The sequence below is a fragment of the Triticum dicoccoides genome, chromosome 6B (assembly GCF_002162155.2).
Source record: "Triticum dicoccoides isolate Atlit2015 ecotype Zavitan chromosome 6B, WEW_v2.0, whole genome shotgun sequence".
Classification (NCBI taxonomy): Eukaryota; Viridiplantae; Streptophyta; class Magnoliopsida; order Poales; family Poaceae; genus Triticum; species Triticum dicoccoides.
In genome coordinates, this window is record NC_041391.1 from 70,105,264 (window position 1) to 70,127,323 (window position 22,060).

The 22,060-nt window shown below is 46.5% G+C and overlaps 3 protein-coding genes across 3 annotated transcripts; 2 read left to right on the forward strand and 1 right to left on the reverse strand.

Moving 5' to 3' along the window:
* Positions 1–9,073: 9,073 nt before the first annotated feature.
* Positions 9,074–11,156, reverse strand: LOC119326146. Its single transcript, XM_037599858.1, has 5 exons — positions 10,500–11,156; positions 10,241–10,393; positions 9,915–10,097; positions 9,625–9,800; positions 9,074–9,461 (listed from the first exon to the last, which is right to left on the reverse strand). Exons 1-4 carry the CDS (start codon positions 11,058–11,060, stop codon positions 9,636–9,638), a joined length of 1,062 nt encoding a protein of 353 aa, XP_037455755.1. The 5' UTR covers positions 11,061–11,156; the 3' UTR covers positions 9,074–9,461; positions 9,625–9,635.
* Positions 11,157–13,865: 2,709 nt separating this feature from the next.
* On the forward strand, positions 13,866–21,663 carry LOC119320751. The gene is made up of 3 exons (XM_037594705.1): positions 13,866–15,000; positions 16,317–16,416; positions 21,395–21,663. Exons 1-2 carry the CDS (start codon positions 13,866–13,868, stop codon positions 16,367–16,369), a joined length of 1,188 nt encoding a protein of 395 aa, XP_037450602.1. The 3' UTR covers positions 16,370–16,416; positions 21,395–21,663.
* On the forward strand, positions 16,397–21,751 carry LOC119320753. The gene is made up of 4 exons (XM_037594706.1): positions 16,397–16,416; positions 16,884–17,475; positions 21,395–21,469; positions 21,722–21,751. Exons 1-4 carry the CDS (start codon positions 16,397–16,399, stop codon positions 21,749–21,751), a joined length of 717 nt encoding a protein of 238 aa, XP_037450603.1.
* The last annotated feature ends 309 nt before the right edge of the window (positions 21,752–22,060 follow it).

The window sequence follows — 22,060 nt, forward strand, 5'->3', positions numbered from 1 at the left end:
CCCGCTCGCGCGTTGCGGGCCGTGGGTGCCCCTGATGCGGCGGCGCGGTCGTTGGCTGCAAGGCGTGTGGTGGTGCGGCTGGCTGGCGGCGTCCACTCCGCCCAGATTTGGGCCCTTTTGGGCCCCATCTGGGTTGGAGCGGGCCGACGGTCCGATGTGCGGCGGTGTGGCTCTCTGGTGGTGGTGGCGAGGCATCGGGGGTGCGGGTGGTGGCGGCTTTGTTGGCCGACGTGCTGCAGTGTGGCAACAGGGGCTGCCCTGACCCATTTGCGCTCGGTCGGGCCAGTAGGGGCCTGGTAGGCCCCTGTCGTCACGTCTGGTCGGCTTCGCGGCAGCGACGAAGGTTGTCCCCTCTCATCGGCTGAGTTGCGGATGCCCCCGAGCCCCTTGGCTCCTCTTCCCTCCTCCAGATCTCGTGTCGGTGGCCTCAGGAGACGACGAAGTTGGTTCAGTGAACGTGGTGGCAAAGGCTGGTGGGCCGGCAGGTTGGTTGGTACACTTCAGATCGTCCGGGGTGGTGGTGGTTGTGTTTGGGTTAGTGAAATCCCTGGCGGCTCGTCCAACATCGACGTGGTGCAGCCTGCAGGCGCCGCCGGACCTCCCTAAAGGTCGTCGGGTATACGCCTTCCCCACTGTCCTCTACGTTGTCAATAGTCAAAGACGGTCTTGAAAAACGTACTAGACCCTGTATAGATGGAAGGAGGGAGTATGTAAAATTTGACATGCAACAAATACAAATTTTTGAAAGCCTGTGGCAACGCACGGGCAGTCTACTAGTATATATATATATATATAGGCACACACATATTATAAAACTACATTTTCCTAATTGCCAATGGTTACGAGGGCCCAATTTTTGGTTTCGCACCCGGCCTCCATTTTCTTGGGTACAACGCTGGTTGCCTGCATTAGCCCAAGCGGCACATGAACACGGTGTTTGGTTGCCCGCATGGGGTATGATTAAGAGCTAGCACTTGCACTTAGCACACAGGATTAAGAGCTAGCAGAGGGAGGGGGGGAAGAAATGCAGTGTGCGCCGGACCATGGCGACTGCGGTGGATAGTGGATGTGGCGCCGTGTCCGACATGACGAGCATGGAGTCGTCGACTAGCGACCCCGTCGGCGGCACGGCGAGCGACACCGTCGATGAACTAGTTGCGGTGCTCGCGCAAAGACAGTCGACAGAGGAGGAGAATGCAGTGCTCGCGCCATGGTTCGTCAGTGCAGTGAACGAGAGAGGAAGCCGAGATGATCGATGCCGGAAATGACTCCAGTGTAGTAGGGCGAGAGAGAGGAGGCCAAGAAGATCGACCCCGTCGGCGGCGCGGCGAACTGCAGTGTGCACGGAGGCAGAGGACACAAGAAAAAAGTGTGCACGCCATTGCAGCGTCAGTGCAGTAGGAGGACGACAGAGAGACCGAGATGAGCGACGTGTCCTCGCCAGCGGCGACTCTGCTCGCCGTCGCCGCCTGCTGCGCGGCGCTCCTTGTCGCGGCCGCGCTGCCGCAGCACCACCAGCCGCAGCAGCAGCACAAGCACGTCAGGATCGTCGGTGCAGTAAACTGCTATTCAAAAGGAGATGAAGTTACGATCGTCGAAACCAAAAACTTACAACACGAATGTTTTGAGGAACCGCGAGATTAGGCTGCTGGTCAAAGGAAAACTCAAATGATCGATCGTGCGCGACGAATTTGACAAAATTCGTCAAGAACAGCTTCAAACGGGAAGACAAAATTAAGAACTTACAGCCGACGAAACTACGAACCGATCGCCTGAATGAAACCATAGCATCGAGGTGCATCTTTTTCGTGTAGAGCTTACCTTGAATCGAAGCACCGTTGTGTAGATCAGAATGGGCTAGGAAGAACAGAATTAGAAGGAAGGTTAATGGAGGTAGGAAGATAAGCATGGGTAGGCTGCATATCAGCTAGTATCCCAGAGATGTTTTAAGTTTGTTATGCGGGCCCAATAATAAAGCCAGGCAACTAAACAGCCCGTTCACTTCCCGCGTGGGCCTTGTTGGACCTCACACTGGCAACCAAACACGCCCTGGATGAGAGACTCGGGCATCTGACACACCGGCAGATAGCTGCTAAAGGAGGCGAGCGGCGGTGGCGGCTCAAGGAGGCGAGACGACCAAGCCCTCGCCACCAACCCAGGATCCCGCAGAGGCCGACGCATATGGGAGGCCGATGATGAGGCCCTGCTGACACAGATCGGCTTCAGCTTTGTGATCTTCGCCTCCCTCTTCGGCAGCAGCTCCGACGCGTGCCATATGGTGTCGCTACCAGGGCGAAGACGGGGCAATAAGCGGGGGCCAGGCCACCCCTAACTACTTATCGACTTATCGTAGAACTCAGTACTAGTTGTCATAGATTTATGCAATGGTAATCTGTTTACCTCTGATAGATTTTTGGGATGAATCAACCGGTGTATATTAGATTAGTTCTCATGGCCTAAGCCCAACAGGCACAGCAAATTAAATGGCCTAAACGCTGCATGTTCTGGTCGTTTGAATTGGCGACTGTATTAGGCCTTGACCGGTTGAGATCCCTCAACAATTCGATCCCAATATTGCCGTCGCCGCCGCTCGCTTGCTGCCGACCTGCCGTCAACTACTTCAGAAATCAGTTGCTGCCGATGATGATCGTTTGTTTGCAGCTGGTTGTGGTGATTTTTTAACCTCATTTCAAAGTTCATTATGTATTTTAGGATGTGAATGATTACCTCAAATTTTGGAGGCTCATGCATGAAGTGACTATATGGCCCTTTTTTGGTAGATCATGTCTACATTATATTGATGTTTTACATATATGAGAGGAGGCTCTAAGGAAATAACCGAATGAGCCAATGACGATAGCGTGGTGAGTGACACTGTCGGTTCTTGTGATTGCTTAACCTCATTTCAAAGTTCATTGTGTAATTTTCGATGTGAATAATTGCGTCAGATTTTAGACCCTTGCTTCAGGTGACTATGACACTTACATTAGGTGGCTATATGGCTCAATGTTATTCTACATGCAGATGATGTCTAAATCATGTTGCTTTTTTTACAGATATGAGAGGACGCAGAGGAGTATCTAAGAAAAGATGTGAATAAGCCAATGTCGGTGACATGGCCAGTGACACTATCGGGGAGCTGATCTTTCCTATCCGGTGCGTTGTTCAATAGAGTGGGCATCTATTTTTTTAATTTATGATTCACTGATGACATCATGCGTGTTGGCGGCGATTCCTGTAGGGTAAAATGTTCAAGTCCAACATTAAAATTGATGGTTTGCAGCCAAACTAAAATGGTTGTTCTATCATATGAGGAATGTTTATAGGTGTTCGAAGGAAGGTTGCCCAGGCAAAACCATAAGCCAAGGCCGATTCCTTCTTTATAGGCCATGGTTTCTTTCATTACTGTACTATCAATTATGTGCCTTACATGTTTTTTCGTTTGCTGATGAGATGCATGTACCGGTTAACGATCTTGGATGCGGGATAAGCTATGTGGTTGGCATGGTATTCTTGGTCGATGTGGAGCAAGACTTGGTTGACAAAGGTATTGATGTTTTACTAGCCGAGACCTATGTTATGTTCTCTGTTTGTGCCTATGCAGATATCTGGTTTGGTTGGAAGGAACTACAGTTCTGAATGCCGCTACCTCGCGTTAACCCGCACATTGTTGCGGAAGTATTTTGCAATATATTCAGTGATAATTGGTTGTATGGAACATGAATATGTAGAATAATAATATGAACTAAAACTGAAAATAAATATGATTTGTGGTGTTTGGTTATTGTATAATATAACTATCATAATCGAATTTCAATTCTCATGCATGTTTTTATGTTGAGGTGTCTTTTTATTATGCATGGTTGCATGTTGTGGCGGGCCTTTCTCCATGCATGTTGAATGATGAGTTGGCATATTTGCATGTTGAGAGAAATAGGTTACTGGGGGCTAGCTATTTAGATATAGAAGATCCGTTTCATTTCAGGTCCTCAAAATTCTCCCTAATGGTAGCAGTGTTTTTGTTGGTTTTCAGCCAAATGAATGTAATGCTGCCGGCCCAAGTACTAGCCAGCTTCCATGGCTTGCTGCTTCTGCTAGAGGACCAACGAAATTGACGAGACCTTCATTTTCTTCATGAATGTTGGTTGTTTTTAGTTTTCTGCGTGTAGTATGCAACCTTTTTTTATTTTCTGAAAGCAGTTGAAGAAGCCGGTGAGTTGAGCTACTTTTGTCTTACCAGTGCCTCAGTTAGATCGTACACTCTGCCGCCCCTTGCTCTTTGGCTTTTATAAAGACGTCTCTATATTGATTCATCTTTGTTGATGGTTCTTCTATTACTCCTAGATGTCCGCATTCGGAAACTCCTGTCGGACATGTTTCAGGCAGTAGTGAAGAGCCAGGGGATATACTGAAGAAGGTACTGACTCTTGGATAACGTGGTAGAAAAAGGTGAACCCCCGTAGATCCATGGTCTTTTCTCTCTGTGTTATTTTTCTGTTGTTATTTTCATGCCTATCCTATTGTTATAGGGCATATGCATGGAAGCAGATTTTCGCTAATGCGGCCGAGAGGGAGGCAAAAGATGCCAACTGTGTTCCCCTTTAAGATCCTTTATATGGTTACTATATGTGTTTGTTTGTTTTTTGCCGGATGTTGGTTAATGAATATGTTGCTGTCATTATGGGTGTAATGACTGAATTTGCTTCTCCTGCAGGTGGGGGCGGTAGGTAGCTTCATCTGCAACGTTCAGTTTAGGATGTGGCTGTGATGACCCGTTCAGTGAACTGCTTCATGTAGGAGTAGTTTGCATGTCTAAAAGCTACTTAAAAGGCATGGACAAGGCTGGTGCCAAGACTGGAATTAGTTCATAGTGAATTGCTGGATCTCTTAGCGAAGTTAGAAATTGGAGAATAGCCAATATGCCGACTCTAATCTTTATTCTGCTCCGATCTCTTTTTTTTCTGGTTACATTCTTTATTTATGCTTGTGGAAGAGACTACAGGCTACACGTTGTCATCCCGCTAGAGAAGTGTGATGCAAAGAGCAAACCAACGCAATACTAGAAGAACGCCCGTACGTTGCAACGGGGCCACATTAACTTTAAGAGTTCAATATTACGACATTGGCGACCTTTTTTACCATCAAATCCTCACACACACAGACACACACTCTCCCTCCCTCTTCCTCACTCTCTATCCCCCTCTCCCTCTCCCTCTAACACACACACACATATCCATCTTATTGGGTACGGGACCATAATCCATCTATTTCACACATACACGCTAGTGCATAACAATATGGATTATGTGTATTATATTTGCCACCAGAACTGAGGGAATTAATTTCATGAAAATCGACCAGCCACAGCTCCAAGAATACGCGGACGAGGTGGCTCGGGTCGGCGTCGGCGCCGTCCAGCACGGGCCACGGGCCCGCTTCCAAGTGCACGTGCAATGCACGTCTTCACAAATATTATAACCAGATGTGAGATATCACATGCATAGAAAAGACATTCTGATAGCAATTCAAATACCATACTCAATTGAATACCTAACCTGGACAATACTCTTATTTCTATGCGCCAGAAAAAATGGAATAGCAAAGCTAAGTATGCCTACATACGCTCAAATTATGTATAAGAATCTTGGGTGAACAATTGCAACAAAGCACTAAGCAGCGATAAATTTAAATAAAAAATCCATTAACTATGCAGGTAGCAGGCTTGTTACAACATAGAGAGATAGGAAAATGTCACCTCCAGTAATGTAGCGCAAAGGAGTGGAACGAAGCAAAAATGAACGGTTGTCTGTTCTTCTCCATGTACATGGATCAGCAGTAGAGGCCAAGTATATAAGTACTTGACTGAACTCCACTCTTCGTGTACGGAGAGCCATGTCACCTTCTAGCCGCTGCAGCATGGGAGGACGGCTGGTTCACGTGACCCTCCAGCTGGAGGATCCATGGTGGCTGACCGTCGAGCTCGAGGCAGAGAAGTTGAGGGCAGCAGTGGCGAGATCCATGCCGGCCAACCGGGCGAAGAGGAGGTCGTTGGGGAGGGACACATCGGTAAGATCCGGTCACCACGCGACCTGAAGAGCAACAGTGATCTCCACAAGTTGTAGGCCGACAGCGTGCTCCATCCCCTGCGATGGGGTGACCATGGCGGTGGTCACAGCTCCTCATGCTCGCCTCGATCTCGGTGACACACCCTGAGTGTAGGAGGCAGCAACGACCTCGACGAAATCATGGCCTCCATCCCGGAACGCATGAAGGACCTCGGCCCCGTCGCTACTCCTCCCGCCGTAGCCGCACGCTGCAGCGGACCGTGGGTAGGAGGGCAGGCGGCGTCGCCTCGGCTGACGGCAGGGAGCAGCGTTGATTTCGGGTAGGTGGCATCGCGAGGACGGTTGCGGCCGCGGGGAAGCACCCGATCATGCTGCCAGGCCAATCCTTCTCCTCCGATCCCCTATCCCCGAAGATTGCGCCGCCGCCCCGGTCGTGTTGTTTCCATATATTATGCCATTTTTTCCTGTACCTAAACAAACGCGGGCGAGCGGATGGCGGAGTTTTGGTCCGCCCTCTAAAATTGCTAAACGCACTTTTGGTGAGGATTATTGTTAATAAATGAATTCAATCATGTCGCTCTAAATAAATGGATTCAATCATGTGACTCTAATTACTTCGGATTGTTATGTGCACACTAAGCGGGGTGCAGTTAGGAAAGAAAATGTTTTCTAATTAAAGTGATTGAGTGATTTAAGGTAAGGTTAATTAATTTAGATTTGATTTTTAGTGATTGTTAGTAAAGTATGATGCGTCTTTAAAATCTTTTATTTGTTTCCTTATAATCTATTATTTGTTTCCTAAAAAATTTGCAATAACGGAAGGTATCGGTTGATTTGGATAAGTTAGTAAATTTAGATCCGTGATTACGTGTACGTTTGGAAAGTGCTGATTTGCAAGGAAAGAGCTGAGGGGTAAATAAACCAGTGAATAAGAAACCAACATCGAAAAAAATCTACGACGGTTAACCTATGAAAAAAAACCGGACGAAAGTGGTGGGATGAAAAAAAAGCTGGTAGCGAGACTACCAACTGCTCCATTAGGAATAGAGATATAGGCCCTTGCAGGAACCTTTAAAAAATGCCATTTACCCGGACAAAACTGATAGCATAGCCCCACTACGTAGCAAACCCAAATCAAGAAATCGCAACCTGTCCTCAGCGCACGCGGCGAAAGCGCGCGTGATCCACTATTACTTTTTCCATGTGCAGTAAAGGATTACCGCGTTCACTTTGGCTGGTGCTTGGCAATCATTTTCTGCAAATACTTTTATAGTGTGCGGTAAATATTTGTCGAGGTTCCTATGAGCCGTACTCGGCAATCATTTATCCAAACACTATTTTAAGTGTGGTAAAGATTTGTCGAGTTCCCTGAGATACTCAACATAGTGGTATAGGTGTTCCAGCGCGGCCTATTGTGCCTTGTTTTGCAGCTCTCATGAAAATGTTGATGATGTCAGTTGTTCCCAGGTGACACCTCTGTTGAGAGCTGCATTCGGCAAAAGAGTACCTTCATCGAGAGTACCGAACTTGGCCGGGGACAGGGATCATCGTTGTTTTGTCGTCTTAAAAGGAAAAAATTTCATAGTAAGAAGATGTGAGAATAAATTAGGTAGTTTAAGGGATCCTTCCTCCATCCTCCTTTTTTTGTTCAGTTTAGCTGCATGTCAGTCGCTTGAAAACGGAATACAGAATTTGGGTCAGTCAACTTTGTGGAAAGAAAGGAACAATGGTATTGTACCGAGGCAGGTTTGATCTCATCTAGGGGTAGAAGTAGCCACCTTGTCTATCTTAGGCTTCAGGAGGTGTAGCAACTTCCCCCTTGTCTATCTTAGGGGTAGGGGTGGTGCAGGTTCGCCGGGGGATTTATGGGGTTCATCGGTTTAGAGGGATGGCTGGGGGTGGCGGCAACACTGCGGTGGGGAGAGGTTGAGGGGAGTGCAGGGCGGCGAGGCTAGTGCAATCGCGCCGCTTACTGCGCGGGGGAGAGGGGCAGTAGGAAGAACATGGGCGTGAGTGATCTATTTTTCAGGAAGGAAGGAAACGGTTGAAGGTAGAAGATGTAATCCAGACCATTCTTTTTTTATCTAACGCTTCATACTGATCCTAGCAAAATTGGCTGACCCGAAAACAAATTTCAGCCGACATGCCTCTAGCCATTCCCTCTTTGTTTCTCTTGTCAGTTGCTTCGGTTGTTTGTTGTGGAACACTCATATAAAATTGTACTCACTTACAAAGAATATGTCAATATGTGTAAAACACAATGTGATATCAGATTTTGTTCTATTGCTTCTTTTGAGAATCAGTTCTTGGCATGGGAAAAAGATACTTATAAAGAATAATATGAGACGATAGTGAGGATTCAATTAAAAGGCTACATGGCAGAATCTTGTGAAACAAAAACTTTATCCGATAGATGATATTGTTCTGATTTGTCATCTCTCAACCATTGGATGGAGCATATCCAATGGCTGATATTCAAAGTTATTGTGACACTGACACCACATAGCACCCCATCGCACCGGCTGCAGAAAGGCTCAAATTTCCACCGTGATGATCTCCACAACTGATCCTTCACTTTCACCGCATCCTGCTACACTAACTGAAATACTCATAAACCCCATCCTAGCATGAACTAAACGGGAACCTAGTTTGGTTACGCGTAGCTGGGTCCCTTTTGTGCCAAGCTGACGGCAAGGAGTAAACTGAAGAGCACTCACCTAGAGTACCCGTGTAACTGCTGCCAATAGGAAAGCATGACCTGGAAATAGCACAATCTGCACCTCTGCCCCATATGGTTTAGCAGATTCTTTATGCCCTACATCACTCTCATTCAACTATATATCTAGCAAGAATTATTTGATTTCGGATGAGTTGGTAAGGATTCGGTTGCAATCGTTGTCAATTTTGAAGCACTTGAACAGCCTTGTTGTCATCATTACATCACAATGCCATCCGAACAAAATGTCGCCATGAATGGATCCTCGATGTAAAATTTGGACACAAACTATTGTTAATACGGTTGAGCATCAACCGGTGTGAAGAGAAAAAAAATGCACACTGGTTTGATACTGCACATCCTTGCACTACAAATCATGCGCAAAGGCTAATTAAGGCTGGTCAAGATTAGTGTTACTTGGAAGACTGCAAAACAAAAGTAGGATGTTCCAGATTGTGCATTTGATTTCTGATAGGCAGCACGAGGATTTAAAATAGTAGTGAAGGTTCATATTTCCCTTTTTACCGAAGCTTGTTCCCAGTACAAGAACTCAGACACCAACACAGCTCGAGCCCCGCGGCCACGCCTAGCTACTTCGTGAGCTGCCATATGCATGTTTGGCTGACTGAGCCCTGAAGAACGGCAAAACAGAGCTCTGCTCCTAGATTAGAACCCATAACCTGCAAGCAAATATCAACACAAAGTTAGCAAGATACTGTGGCTTGCGAGGAAAGCGGCATTATCATGGTTGTCGGTGTGGAGGTGTGTGCCAGCGATATCTTGGTACGCATGCCGAATGAATTGGTTCGCTGGGAGTGACAAAATTAAAACAAATAAACACACCTTGTGTGATATCAATTAGTAGATGGCTTGCATGTGCATCTACTCTTGGAGACAAGCTTCAGCAGTTTATCAGCAAAATCAAGCCTTTCAGCTTGGCATTTCTGCTCCATTTCGTCCATGTGGGCACACATGCGAGCATTGCATTCCCTCAACAGTGTGCATACCGCCTCAGCGTCCTGATGAACACAAATTCCCAAGTGTCACGACAGTTGATAAAATAAGATGCAGATCGACAAGTGCTGGTAAGCAAACAACAGAGACAATGGGAGGTGGGAGTGGGCTGATCTTACCATCTCTGGATATAGTCTGCGCAAATGTTCTGTGAATTCTTCTGCAGAGCTTGGGTACTGCTCTGGATCTGGAGTTTGCTCTTGATGACTGGAAACAAATGGGTGCTGCTCGTTGTGGGCACCGGCTCTTGCGATGTGTCCAGCATTGCTGACAGTGTACCCAACATCGTCGCGGCGTAGACCCTGCTGGGGTAATTGTGATGTCAGTAATACTAATACTCGGAGTGTTTTTGAGCATCTTTTGGAGCAATCATGTCATGGTTATAGTAACAAGAATATATATGCATGGGGGTATTATATATGTTAGTATCAGATTAATTTCTCACACGGGCTAAGAAGAAAGACTTGTCCCCGGTGACACCTGTGGTCAGGATGCCAATCATCTTCCTCAGCGTGGCACAGTCAAACAGGGAAATTCTTGGAGAAGCATGCTGCCGAAGGGTGACCGCGCCTAGGTCCATGTTATCCAGGACAAAAATCTGTTATCCATGAAGGAAAAAACATAAATGAAATGCTTAGTGGGCATTACATTACAGTAAGAAAACAATTGCAATGAGTTGTAAAAAACAGAGGCCAGCTACGTACCTGAAGGAAGAGATGGCATCCTGAAAGGTGAATTGGGGAGTACCCTCTTTCCATGTCGGCCTTGAGCTTCTCGACGGCCGGCATGAGGTGTCCCAGGACATATTCGCACCAGTTGAACTCGGCGATGCTTGAAATGTTGCACAGTGCTTGCCAGTAGTCGATGCTGGTGTAATCATACTTGGAGGAAGGGCACAACACATGTCCTACGGCGAAAACCACATAGGCGATCTTGAAGCAGTCGATTTCGACCTGCGTCGACGATGCCTCAGTCAGCTCCTTCAGGAGAATGGCCTCCACCGCCTTGAGGCTATGCGTGCCCTTGCCACCGATCTCGGCCGCCGCCCGCCTGAACTCCTTGCAGGCCTCCGACAGGCGAACCGGCTTTGATGATAAGGTCCTGGCCCCACATGGCAGACCAAAGACGTTTCTGACGTCCTGAGGGGAGAACTTGATGGAGGTCTCGTCGTCGATCCGGATGGACCGGTCGTCGACGTTGACCCTCTCCATCAGGAAGGCGCTGAACTTGAGGTTCAGTTTGGGCAGCGGCTTGAGCCGGAGCATGCCGCCGAGCCCGGTCTCCGTTGCCAGCCTGGTCTTGAAGCCGTCGAATCGGGCCACGGTGGCGCAGAACTTCTGCACGGATATCCTGGACGTGACCGCGGGAAGGGACGGGGCGCCATTGCCGGCTGGTAAGAGCTCAAGCTCGAGCCCTTGGGCACGGAGGACGGGCGGCGTGGTGGCGCAGGATGGATCTTCTCGGGCGTCGGGCGAGACTATTAGATCCTCGAGCCAAAAATCGGCCGAATCCATCCCACTACGTTGGATTAGAATGAAAGTGGCATTATAATGCAATCGAACTAGGGTTTTGGGCGCAGCGGCCGGCGGGCGGACAGCCCAAATGCAGAGCAGATTTGTGAAGCCTGATGGACGCGGCGAACGTACCTTGCTTGATAACCAGGGGCGCGGCGTGACCGGTGGATTGCTTCGCCGTCGTCCCTCGCCTCGATCGATTACGGCCGGCGGTGTGCTTGTGCCTGTGTTGCTTCTGCGCGGGGGGCGATGGGCTGGTCAAATGCGGCGGCGGAGTGTAAACCGGAGAAGAGTCAGAGGTGGCTGGGGAAATAGGCAGCAGTAATAATTGCTCAAGTGACCGAACGGCTGGATCTCCACTATTAAACAATCAAATAAGAATTTTCTTAAGTGCATCTTGTAATTAGTCCCACAACAACTTACAGACTAATCAGCACCACACAATTAAACCCATAATTCTTAATCTAACAGTCCTTATTGATCTACTACTTCTATCATGTGCACTTAGTAATTTTTCATGACTGACGATACTCCATCAGGAGGAGTAGAGAAGTACTCGAACAACTGTCCCTACAATCACGGATCAGGAGAGTCGCCTACCACGGCTGACGCTGCCGCATCCAACCTCCACCGTGGCCGATTGCCTCCATGTGAATTCCCTTGCGAGGTTGTACTGTGTTAAAAAAAACTATAAAAGTATACCAGAAGTGAGAAACAGGTCAAACACAATAGAAATTACTCCAAGATCTCTCGAACTTATGGTTATCAGGCTTCGAACAAAATCAAATACCTCTATCTCCACAACATGCTTGCATATAGTCCATGGACCTCCTTCCTAGATGTAGATGCCATCTCTACCATGCTTTATCTCTAGATTGGCAACAAACATGTTCTCACCCACTGAGCTAAAAACAAGCCCATTGGAGTGTCCTTGTGTTGACATGCATCACTCTTCGTTACAAAACTTTTCGAATCATCACACAGCTCGGAACCCTCCCCTTCCATGTCATCCACACCAATTTTGGCTCCCCCTCTCGATCAGATTCATTATTTCTACCTTCTCTACCCTCTCTTTCTTCTTTCCTGGATTATAGGAACTCGTCATCTTCGCCTCTCTCTCCAAACCCTAAACCTTCTCTCCATTCAGCGCTCCAAGGGTGGGAAAGATCTCTAGACCCAAACACCCCCCTGATTCACCACGCAAGTGGCAAACCGGACACGACTGAAGGATCAGAGCAACAATGGAATACATGGGTGAGAAAACCCCCCAATGCATCATGGGAGATTACAAATCGCTCCATGCACTGTCTCTGCCACTTGAAACCCTAACAATGATTCCAGGCCAACTCCACCAATATATGTTTTCCAATGTCAAAGTTGTAAATAGTGGGGGATGACAAATAGTGGCAGAAGCATTAATGCGCTAAATTGTCCTATAGCACACTAAATGGCACTAAGCAACTTAGTGTGAACCCCCTCCAAACGCTAGAGTGCTATTTAAAACTTTGCTCAATATTCAACAATGCAGGTAAAAGAATTCTAGCCTTATCACTTAACTCAATGTGGAATTATTCATATTATTGATGTATGTGAAGGGGAATTGTTGATGTGGAATTTCACTCGAGGAAGTAATACTCCATGTGCTAAGGATGACTGTGCTGGAGTGCAGTACAAGAATTTCTTATGGTCGACTCTATTGAAATGTTATATCTATGCAATGTTTTTTTCAGGACATCACCCGGGCGGAAGAGTTGGGTTTGTTGTGCAGGCTGTTGACCCACATGATTAAATTGGAAAAAATAATCTTATACGTACAATCTTATTATGGTATATGACTCACACATATGTGCTAGACTTGAAAACTGGCATGCTTGTGTGTGGTTAGTGACATTGCTCAAGAGTCATATGAATTTTTTCAAAAACTGATGGAAATAGTAAAACACCTAAAAATAGAGTTTATAAATAGGTTCATGCACACTAGCCTCATTATGCACTGTGAGTGGTATAACGGAAAAAATAGAGAAACTAAACGATGGCATATATATTTTCCAACAATCATAACTTCATTTCTCATTGTGTGCTGTTGCATGTGCAAATCGTACACCATGAGGACGAAGATCATTAGAACGATTCATTTTTCCTGTGTCAAATGAAGTAACATAAAAAGAGAAATGGTCGAAGAAAAAAGCAATCATATAGTGAGAGACAGAAGCAAAAAATCGAAGAAATTACTTCCTTCGTTCTTGTCATCAAAATGAATCAAAAGGAATGTATCTAGACATATTTTAGTTCTAAATACATTTCTTTTTATTAATTTTGATGACAAGTATTTTTGAACGGAGGGAGTATTTGCCGTCTTCAAAACAGCCCTCGGGGACCAGTTTAAGAGGTGTTCTTTTTATACGTTCGGCTACTGGGCTCGAAATCATAAATTAGCACCCAACGTGGGCTTTTGTGTCCAACCCAGTTCTGGGCCCTTGACGACGACTTCTTCTCTGTTACACGGCCTGCTCTTCATTTCACCAGATCCCGCATCGCGTCAGTGACTAGGGCGAGATGAGCAGCCGCCGCCACCTCTCGCCGCCGGCGGCGCCGCTGGATGACGAAAACCTACTCCCCGAGATCCTCCTCCGGCTCCCGCCGCAGCCCTCCTCACTCCCCCGCGCCTCCCTCGTCTGCAAGCGCTGGCGCAGCCTCGCCTCCGACCCCGGCTTCCTCCGCCGCTTCCGGATCCACCACCGCCGCAGCCCTCCCCTCCTCGGTTGCTTCTTCCAAGAACCTCACGGTATCTCCTTCCTACCTGCTCTCGAGGCCCCCAACCGTGTCCCTTCTGGCCGCCTCTCTTTCCAGTCCACCCACAGTAACGGCCTTCGGCTACTCAACTGCCGCCATGGCCTCGTGCTCATCGCCGACAAGACTCGGCACCACCAATTCCTCGTGTGGGACACCATCACCGGCGAGCAGTACCACCTAGCCGTCCCCGCGCTGTTCGACACGGCAGTGGCGGTGCTGATAACCGGGGCGGTGCTTCGTGCTGTGGGAGACACCCATCACTTCCAGGTGGTCTGTGTAGCAACACGCAGATGCGATCCGCAACGTCGACAAGCAGCCTGCGTTTACTCGTCGGAGACGGGCGCGTGGGGAAACGTCATCTCGACACACATTCCGTCCGACCTCGACTCCCAGTCAAGGTTTAATCTCTACTTATTTGGCATCACAACGACCCCAGCGCCCGCAATGCTTCTCGGGGACTCTCTTTACTGTACTCTTACTGATGATTCATCAAGCATCCTTGAATTTGATCTTCTGAGGCAAAGTCTGGCTGTAATACGGATGCCCAAGGATGTGTATAAGTATAAAGGTCACATCACGGTTACAAGGGCAGATAGTGGTGGGCTGGGTTTCCTCATGGTGACAGACTTCACCCTGCAATTATGGAAGCGGAAGATTGATTGCGATGGTGTTGCCTCATGGGGGCTGGAAAAAACTATTGAACTGGACAAGCTGCTTTCCCTTAATCCAGAGAAGGGCAGCATTATGATACTTGGGTTTGCTGAGGAAAACAAGATGGTGTTCCTGGGGACATTTATTGGCCTCTTTGTACTCCAGCTTCAGTCATTGCAGTTCAAAAAGCTATCCGAAACCGAAACCGTATTTCACTGCCATCCATTTGAAAGTGTGTATACTGCAGGTAATAGCATGCCTTTCACAGTGTGGGTATGACAAAAACAGGCTATTTTTTGGATAATTGGTTTATGGAATGTTGTTGACATCCTTTGGTAATAAGCTAATAATTCTAAGTAGTGTCATGTCGGTTATTTATATTGCTGCTTCATGGTCTTCATTATGTAGCGCTATTGTTCTGTGGCGTTTTTTCTGTGGTGGCATTCTATGTAATGCTTCTGAGCTGGACAAAATATTTGATAGCGATATCTAGTACAGTAAATGTCAGCAGTTCTTATGTAGCCAGGTGGCAGGTTGTCATTGTTCTAGTGTGGCTTGTTTATTGTGATTGAAGCAGAGGGGCATTGGGTATGCCTTCTTTGTCGAAAAAAGTATCAACTTTCTTTCGAATATTCTGACACTATTATTATTACTACTAGTATTGTTACTATCATTGGACTTTAAGCCTAGCAGGCTTTCTGTCTGTCTAATTTTAGCGTATGAGGATCCATAGATAAAACAGGTAACACCAGGTTGAAAATTATCCGTATAATAACTGAACTAAATGTCATTTTGCCTGCCTCTTCACATATGCTATGCAAGAACTTTATATGGTAGTGGTAGTGCATAGCTGAGTGCAGTTTTTTCCTCAAGATGAACTACTACATAACAGTTGGAATCTGAAGATAACGACATGAAACTTACAATGTCAAATGTATATAGCTTAATACATGCAGTTGGAAGCTTAATGCTAGTTACAGTTCTGTCATTCAATATTGTTAACCCGCTGATCTTCTAATATTTGTAAATCCACAAAAATGGAAGGGTTTCAAATTTAGGAAAGTATTGATGATTTTATCACTTGGAGGAGAGTCTTGCTGTGAGTCTCAAGTCCATTGGCACCAGTATTTAAGAAAAAACTGAGTTCACTTCATATTTTCAGCCTAGATTCATTTATTAATATAATCTTAATCTGAATTGTCATGATCACTTATGTTGATAGGATAGATTAGTATGAGCACATCTGTTGTGTTTGATATGGCGTGAAATGAACTGAAAATAATTCTAGTTAACTTCTCTTTTCTGATTAGCTAATAGTCTGAGGTTGCATGTTCTTCATTTTGATGGTATTAATGAATATATGCTGTTTTGAGGGATATTCCTTGAAGTTGACTAGAAGTATGGTTTTGTCTACCCATTTCTAATGTTGTTTCAACCCTGAGATTTTTCTTTCCTTTCTAAAATTACACCCATAGGTTTATCTGAATATCTCATTGATGCCTTCTCATATCTACTTGTTTTCTTTTGGAATATAATTGGTTATTTGACTTATTATCCTTCCAGAAACAGATGTTGGCGGTGAACATGGTCGAGCTGAACTTTTGAACAATGCATAAGGTGACTGGCTGATCAGATACACTATCATGATATATTGGTTGATCAGGTAAGCTTATCTTCTCCATGTAAGTTGAGGTATCTGAAATGTTATTTTTGTTGTAAATGATGCTACCTCTACAATTACCAAATGTTAAGAGAGGACTCCCAAGATTCTCCATACGAGCCTTTGCTAAACTGTTGCTCACCTGGCTACCTCCTGTCATGCTTGCATGGCAGTCTGCTTTACTGGATCTCTTCTGTTTGTGTTGCTTCCTCATCCCTTCCCCAGCAGCTTTCCATCCCCTTTGTAATGTGCCTTTAGAGCATCTCCAACAGGCGCGGCAAAACGCGCGCCCACGCGGTAAAATCAGTTTTTCGCGTGCGCCGGTTGGTTCCGCGCTCTCCAGCGGTGGTGGGAAGTTACCGCGCGCGGGAAGCGTTTGCGCGTGCGCGGTAGAAAGCGGCACGCGGCGCGCTAGATTTGGCGCGCCGCTTCGCGCGCCTATAAAGTCCCGCGCTTCGCCACGCGCACAGAACAGCCACGCGCCCTTCTTCTCGCAATCTCGCCGCGTCGCCGCTTTCTGCGCCACCAGCGTGCCACCACCGCGCCACCATGCCGCCGCGCCGCCGGGGTGCTTCGGGCTTTCGCGGCGTCCGCGAGCGCCGCAACGGTTGGTACTCTGCCGAGATACGGGCCGGCGACGTCCGGCTCGGCCTCGGGACGTTCCGGAGTGCGCGCGAGGCGGCCCGCGCGTACGACGCTGCGGCGTGGCGCTTGGAGAGGCCCCGGTCCCAGATGAATATCCGGGACGTCTTCACGCGCGAGGGGGCGCAGCGCCTCACCCCTCCGCCGCGTCTCATCACGGACATGGACCGCGCCGACCATGCTCGGCGGCAGCGCCGTCTCCTCGTCGCCGAGGAGGACGAGCGAGCCATGGCGGAGTGGCGCCGTCGCCACCCAGAGGACGTCGACGCCGAGCGTGCCTACTGGGCAGAGAGGACGGCAAGGCGCCGCTCGGAGCGGGCGGACCGGCGTCAGCGGAAGGCAGTGGCGGACGAGCAGTGCGACATCGTCTCCGCAGGTGGGAGGTCGTTCTTCACCTCGGACGATCAATGTTGGGACGACGTATGGCTCTCAACCTCGGACGACACCGACGAGGATGACGATGGTGATGGTAGCGACTTAGAGTAGTTTTCTATCTATGTATGCCGTAGTAGTTTTTATCTATCTATCTATGTATGTTGAACTATCTATCATCTATGCCGTAGTAGTTGCACCGATGTAAAATATCTATGTATCGCTTTTTTTATCTATGCAATTTTAATTAAAAAAATATTATAGAATGAGCGCGGGCGCTGCATTTTACTGCGCCTGCTGGAGCTGCGCCCGCGTGGCTTTTCAGCGCGGCTGCTGGAGCAAACGCTGCGCGCGGCACCAAACCAGGCGATGGGCGCGCGTCAAATCCGTTTTTACCGCGCGGCGCGTTGGGCGCCTGTTGGAGATGCTCTTACCCAGCTACTGGATTTGCTCTTTAGCTTGCCCTCCCTTCTTCATCCTTAGTTCTCCAGTTCCTTCTGATAATGCAAGTGCTTCTCTCCCTCTAGATTCCCAGATGACAGTTGACTTGGGAACCTTTCCCATTCCTTATTGCTGTGTTCGTGCCTCCTCATAGATGAGAATGCAATGCTAAGTAGTAGCAGAATAAATACTTCCCTTTACTATGCTTTTTCAACATTTTCTGGTCTTACTTTTACTGGTTGGTACATTGCCTTTGATTTTTATATTTTTATGTGGTCATGGATCTATCAAGTCCTCTATTTTGATTTTTATGTTATCCCTCTACGCAAGTAATTGGTAACTAAAAAATCTCTTAGCAGTTGGTTTCAAATTCCTTTGCTTGTGCAGGCTTATAGCTATGCCATTTAACCTTGCTGCTGATTTGGGATTGTTATAATGCCTAGTGCTACATTTTAGACTGTTACAATACTCCAAGAGCATGTCCTCATTAGATCTTATACTACTATTTGTTGTTTTGCCTGCATTACTAATTTCTTATGGACAATAATGCTATTTAGCTGGTTTGCTTAAATATTTTCTCTTCATATATTAGTTTGTCTGTCTAACTGTGCTCATGTAATTGGTCATTTGGCCATTAGCCTATAATATACTTTGCCTGAGCCTGATCCAAACATATTATTGCATGGTTTATGTGCAGTCTGATTTCTTCTGTTTTAGTTACCACAGGTGTTTAAATTTTTTGTTGAACACATGATATAAAAATTACATGGCTAGATTCGTCACTGAAAGTGCTTTCAACAAAATTGCACTTCGTCATGTTTCATATCGTATTATCAAGAGTAATGGTCAAAGTTTTGCCTTTTATGCTGTGGATAGTCTTATAAAAATGGACTTGTATTTGGACCAAAGTAGTATCAACATATATGCCCATCAGCTAAAAATCAAATTTTTTCGTTTACTACTACATGAGCCCCTCGTAGTCATATGCACATGCACATCATAACATAATGTTTTAAACTATCATAAGGTAGGTTGTTCAGTGTTTGACTCCAAGGCCATTGATCATGTAGAATGGATTATGAGTCCAGGGACTAGTCAAGACTAGTCTGTTGACTAGTCTATGAGCCTCAACTCCAGGGCCGACTACACTCCAGTGTCGACTAGTCTATGAGTCGCAACTTATGTGTCGACTAGTGTCGATTAGTCACGCTTAGTCTATGAGTCTCAACCTCGTAACGACTCGTCGACTCATAAACCTTGTCATGTAGCTTCTTAGATCAAAGCAAGAAACTTGAGGATATGTTAACAATAGAAGGCATACTAGTATCCCCATTGAGGTGTGGAGAGGCCTCGGGGACGTAGTGATAGTATGGCTAACCAATCTTTTCAACCTCATTTTTTTGGAAACAAGATGCCGGAAGAATGGAGATGGAGTATATTAGTACCAATCTTCAAGAACAAGGGGAATGTACAGAGTTGTACTAATTACCGTGGAGTTAAGCTGATGAGCCAGACAATGAAGCCATGGGAGGGAGTCATTGAGCACCACTTAAGAAGAATGACAAGCGTGACCAAAAATTAGTTTGGTTTCATGCCTAGGAGGTCGACAATGGAAACCGTTTTCTTGGTACGACAACTTATGGAGAGATACAGGGTGCAAAAGGACCTACATATGGTGTTGATTGACTTAGAGAACTCCCATGATAAGATACCACAAAATGTCATGTGGCGGGCCTTGGAGAAACACAAAGTCCCAGCAAAGTACATTACCCTCATCAAGGGCATGTACGATAATGTTGTGACAAGTGTTCGAACAAGTGATGGCGATACCAATGATTTGCCGATTAAAATAGGACTGCACTAGGGGTCAGCTTTGAATCCTTATATTTTTGCTTTGGTGATGGATGAGGTCACAAGGGATATACAAGAAGATATCCCATGGTGTATGCTCTTTGCGGATGATGTGCTGCTAGCCGATGATAGTTGGACGAGGGTTAATAGGAAGTTAGAGCTATGGAGACAAATCTTGGAATCAAAAGGCTGTAGACTTGGTAGAACTAAAACCGAGTACACGAGGTGCGGTTTCAGTACTGCTAGGCACGAGAAGGAGGTTAGCCTTGATGGGCAGGTGGTGCCTCAGAAGGACACCTTTCGATATTTGGGGTCAATGCTACAAAAGGATGGGGATATTGATGAAGATGTGAACCATCGAATCAAGGCCCGATGGATGAAGTGGCACCAAGCTTCTGGCATTCTTTGTGACAAGAGAGTGCCACAAAAGTTAAAAGGCAAGTTCTATAGGACGACGGCTCGACCCGCAATGTTGTATGGCACTGAGTGTTGGTCAACTAAAAGGCGACATGTTCGACAGTTAAGTGTGGCGGAGATGCGCATGCTGAGATGAATGTGTTGCCACACGAGGAATGACCGAGTCTGGAATGATGATATACGATATAGAGTTGGGGTAGCACCAAATGAAGAGAAGCTTGTCCAACATCGTCTGAGATTGTTTGGACATATTCAGCCCAGGCCTCCAGAAGCTCCAGTGCATAGCGGACGGCTAAAGCGTGCTGATATTGTGGAGAGGTCGGGGTAGATCGAACTTGACATGGGAGGGGTCCGTAAAGAGTGGTCTGAAGGACTGGAGTATCACCAGAGAACTAGTCATGGATAGGGGTGCGTGGAAGCTTGCTATCCATGTGCCAGAACCATGAGTTGGTCGCGATATCTTATGCCTCTAATTTATCAGTACAAATTTATTTATTTATTTTCAACAAACCACTGTCTTCTTATTGATGTTCGTAATTTCTATTGTTGGTTTCGTCCAATAATGCTGAGAAGATTCAGCTTTGAGCACTTGGCACTAGTTCCATAGTGATATTTAAGGAATGCTAACTGCCTGAGTCATACCGAAGTTGTGAGATGACAAGGATGGGATGCCTCAGGCGAAAGCCTAGTGCCAACCTTGTCGGCAACGATGATGGCGACGCCTTCGGGCGCCGCTTCCCTTCATGGAGGCATCATTTGAGAGCTACCGTTGCCCGCTCTTTCCTGTGCTCTGGGCGAAAGCCTCAGATCCTTCTCTTGTGCGGTGGAATGATCTGTGGCGGCAACCGGTGCCTTGGTATGGTTGACCTATCCCTTGGTCATCCTGGTGCTGATGGTTGATGGTGAGGTCTCAGGTGTTTAGTGCCCTTTGAAGGCGCCTGAGGTTTTGTTGCATTGCATAGTGCTCTGGTTCCCTCTATTTGTGATGGCGGTTCCGCTCTTCGCGATCTGCCCAGTGGTGATGGGTGCTAAATTCTTGGTTTTGGCTGCTTGTCATAGCTCGTTTCTGGTTGTTCTTCTGTTGTTCCCTGTCACTTGTGTATGTTAGGTGCTACCTGTTGTAGCTGCTGTGTTGTATCTCAATCTTGTTTTATCAAAATGAAAATCTTTTAGGCTGACTTTTTCCCACTGTAGCAAACAAAGAATAGTTACAGGTTGGTCTCGGTGTTTGGCTGATATGGCGTTGGTTGTTCTGCAGGTACCTGGAGTTACTGTTTTGATGGCTGAGATGCAGAACGGCTTCTTTGCTTTAAGTTCTATGCACCATGTACTGGTCAGCGCTGTAGTGGAGTAGGAATTAATTTGAACATTTTGTTCCCTCATGACTATTATGTAATTTGAACATTGTGTTAATTCATGCATGTCATGTATTTTCTGTAAAAGTTAAGTCAACTGGCACGAAGACGTAGTGACTTGCTTAGATTAATTAGACCCCATGATGTCCCATCTGTGTATGCTGAATTTTTATCTCTGTTTCTCACGGTGTCAGTAATGAATGTTCAGTTATTCTGTTTTCTTTCTTCAGACATATGGAACTATTTTAGAGTCATTGTGATCCAGACAGGAATAGGTAAATGAAGGGAAAAATATGGATTAGCTTCTGCACATTGATAACCGCTTGTATTTTTGAGATTCTGGGATAAAAATTGCTGTGCTCGTCCCAGGTGACCCTTGTTAGTGGAGAAATTTTGGCGGACAATCCTGTGAACATCCTTTTGTTTCTTATATGCTCGCATGACTATACATTACACACGAATCACTTTTGCATTACACACCACGATCTGATCATGCACACGGATCAAGATGAAATCACATTGATAGCTTGTTATGAAATTGTTGTTTGTGAACTTTCAGCTCTGATTTG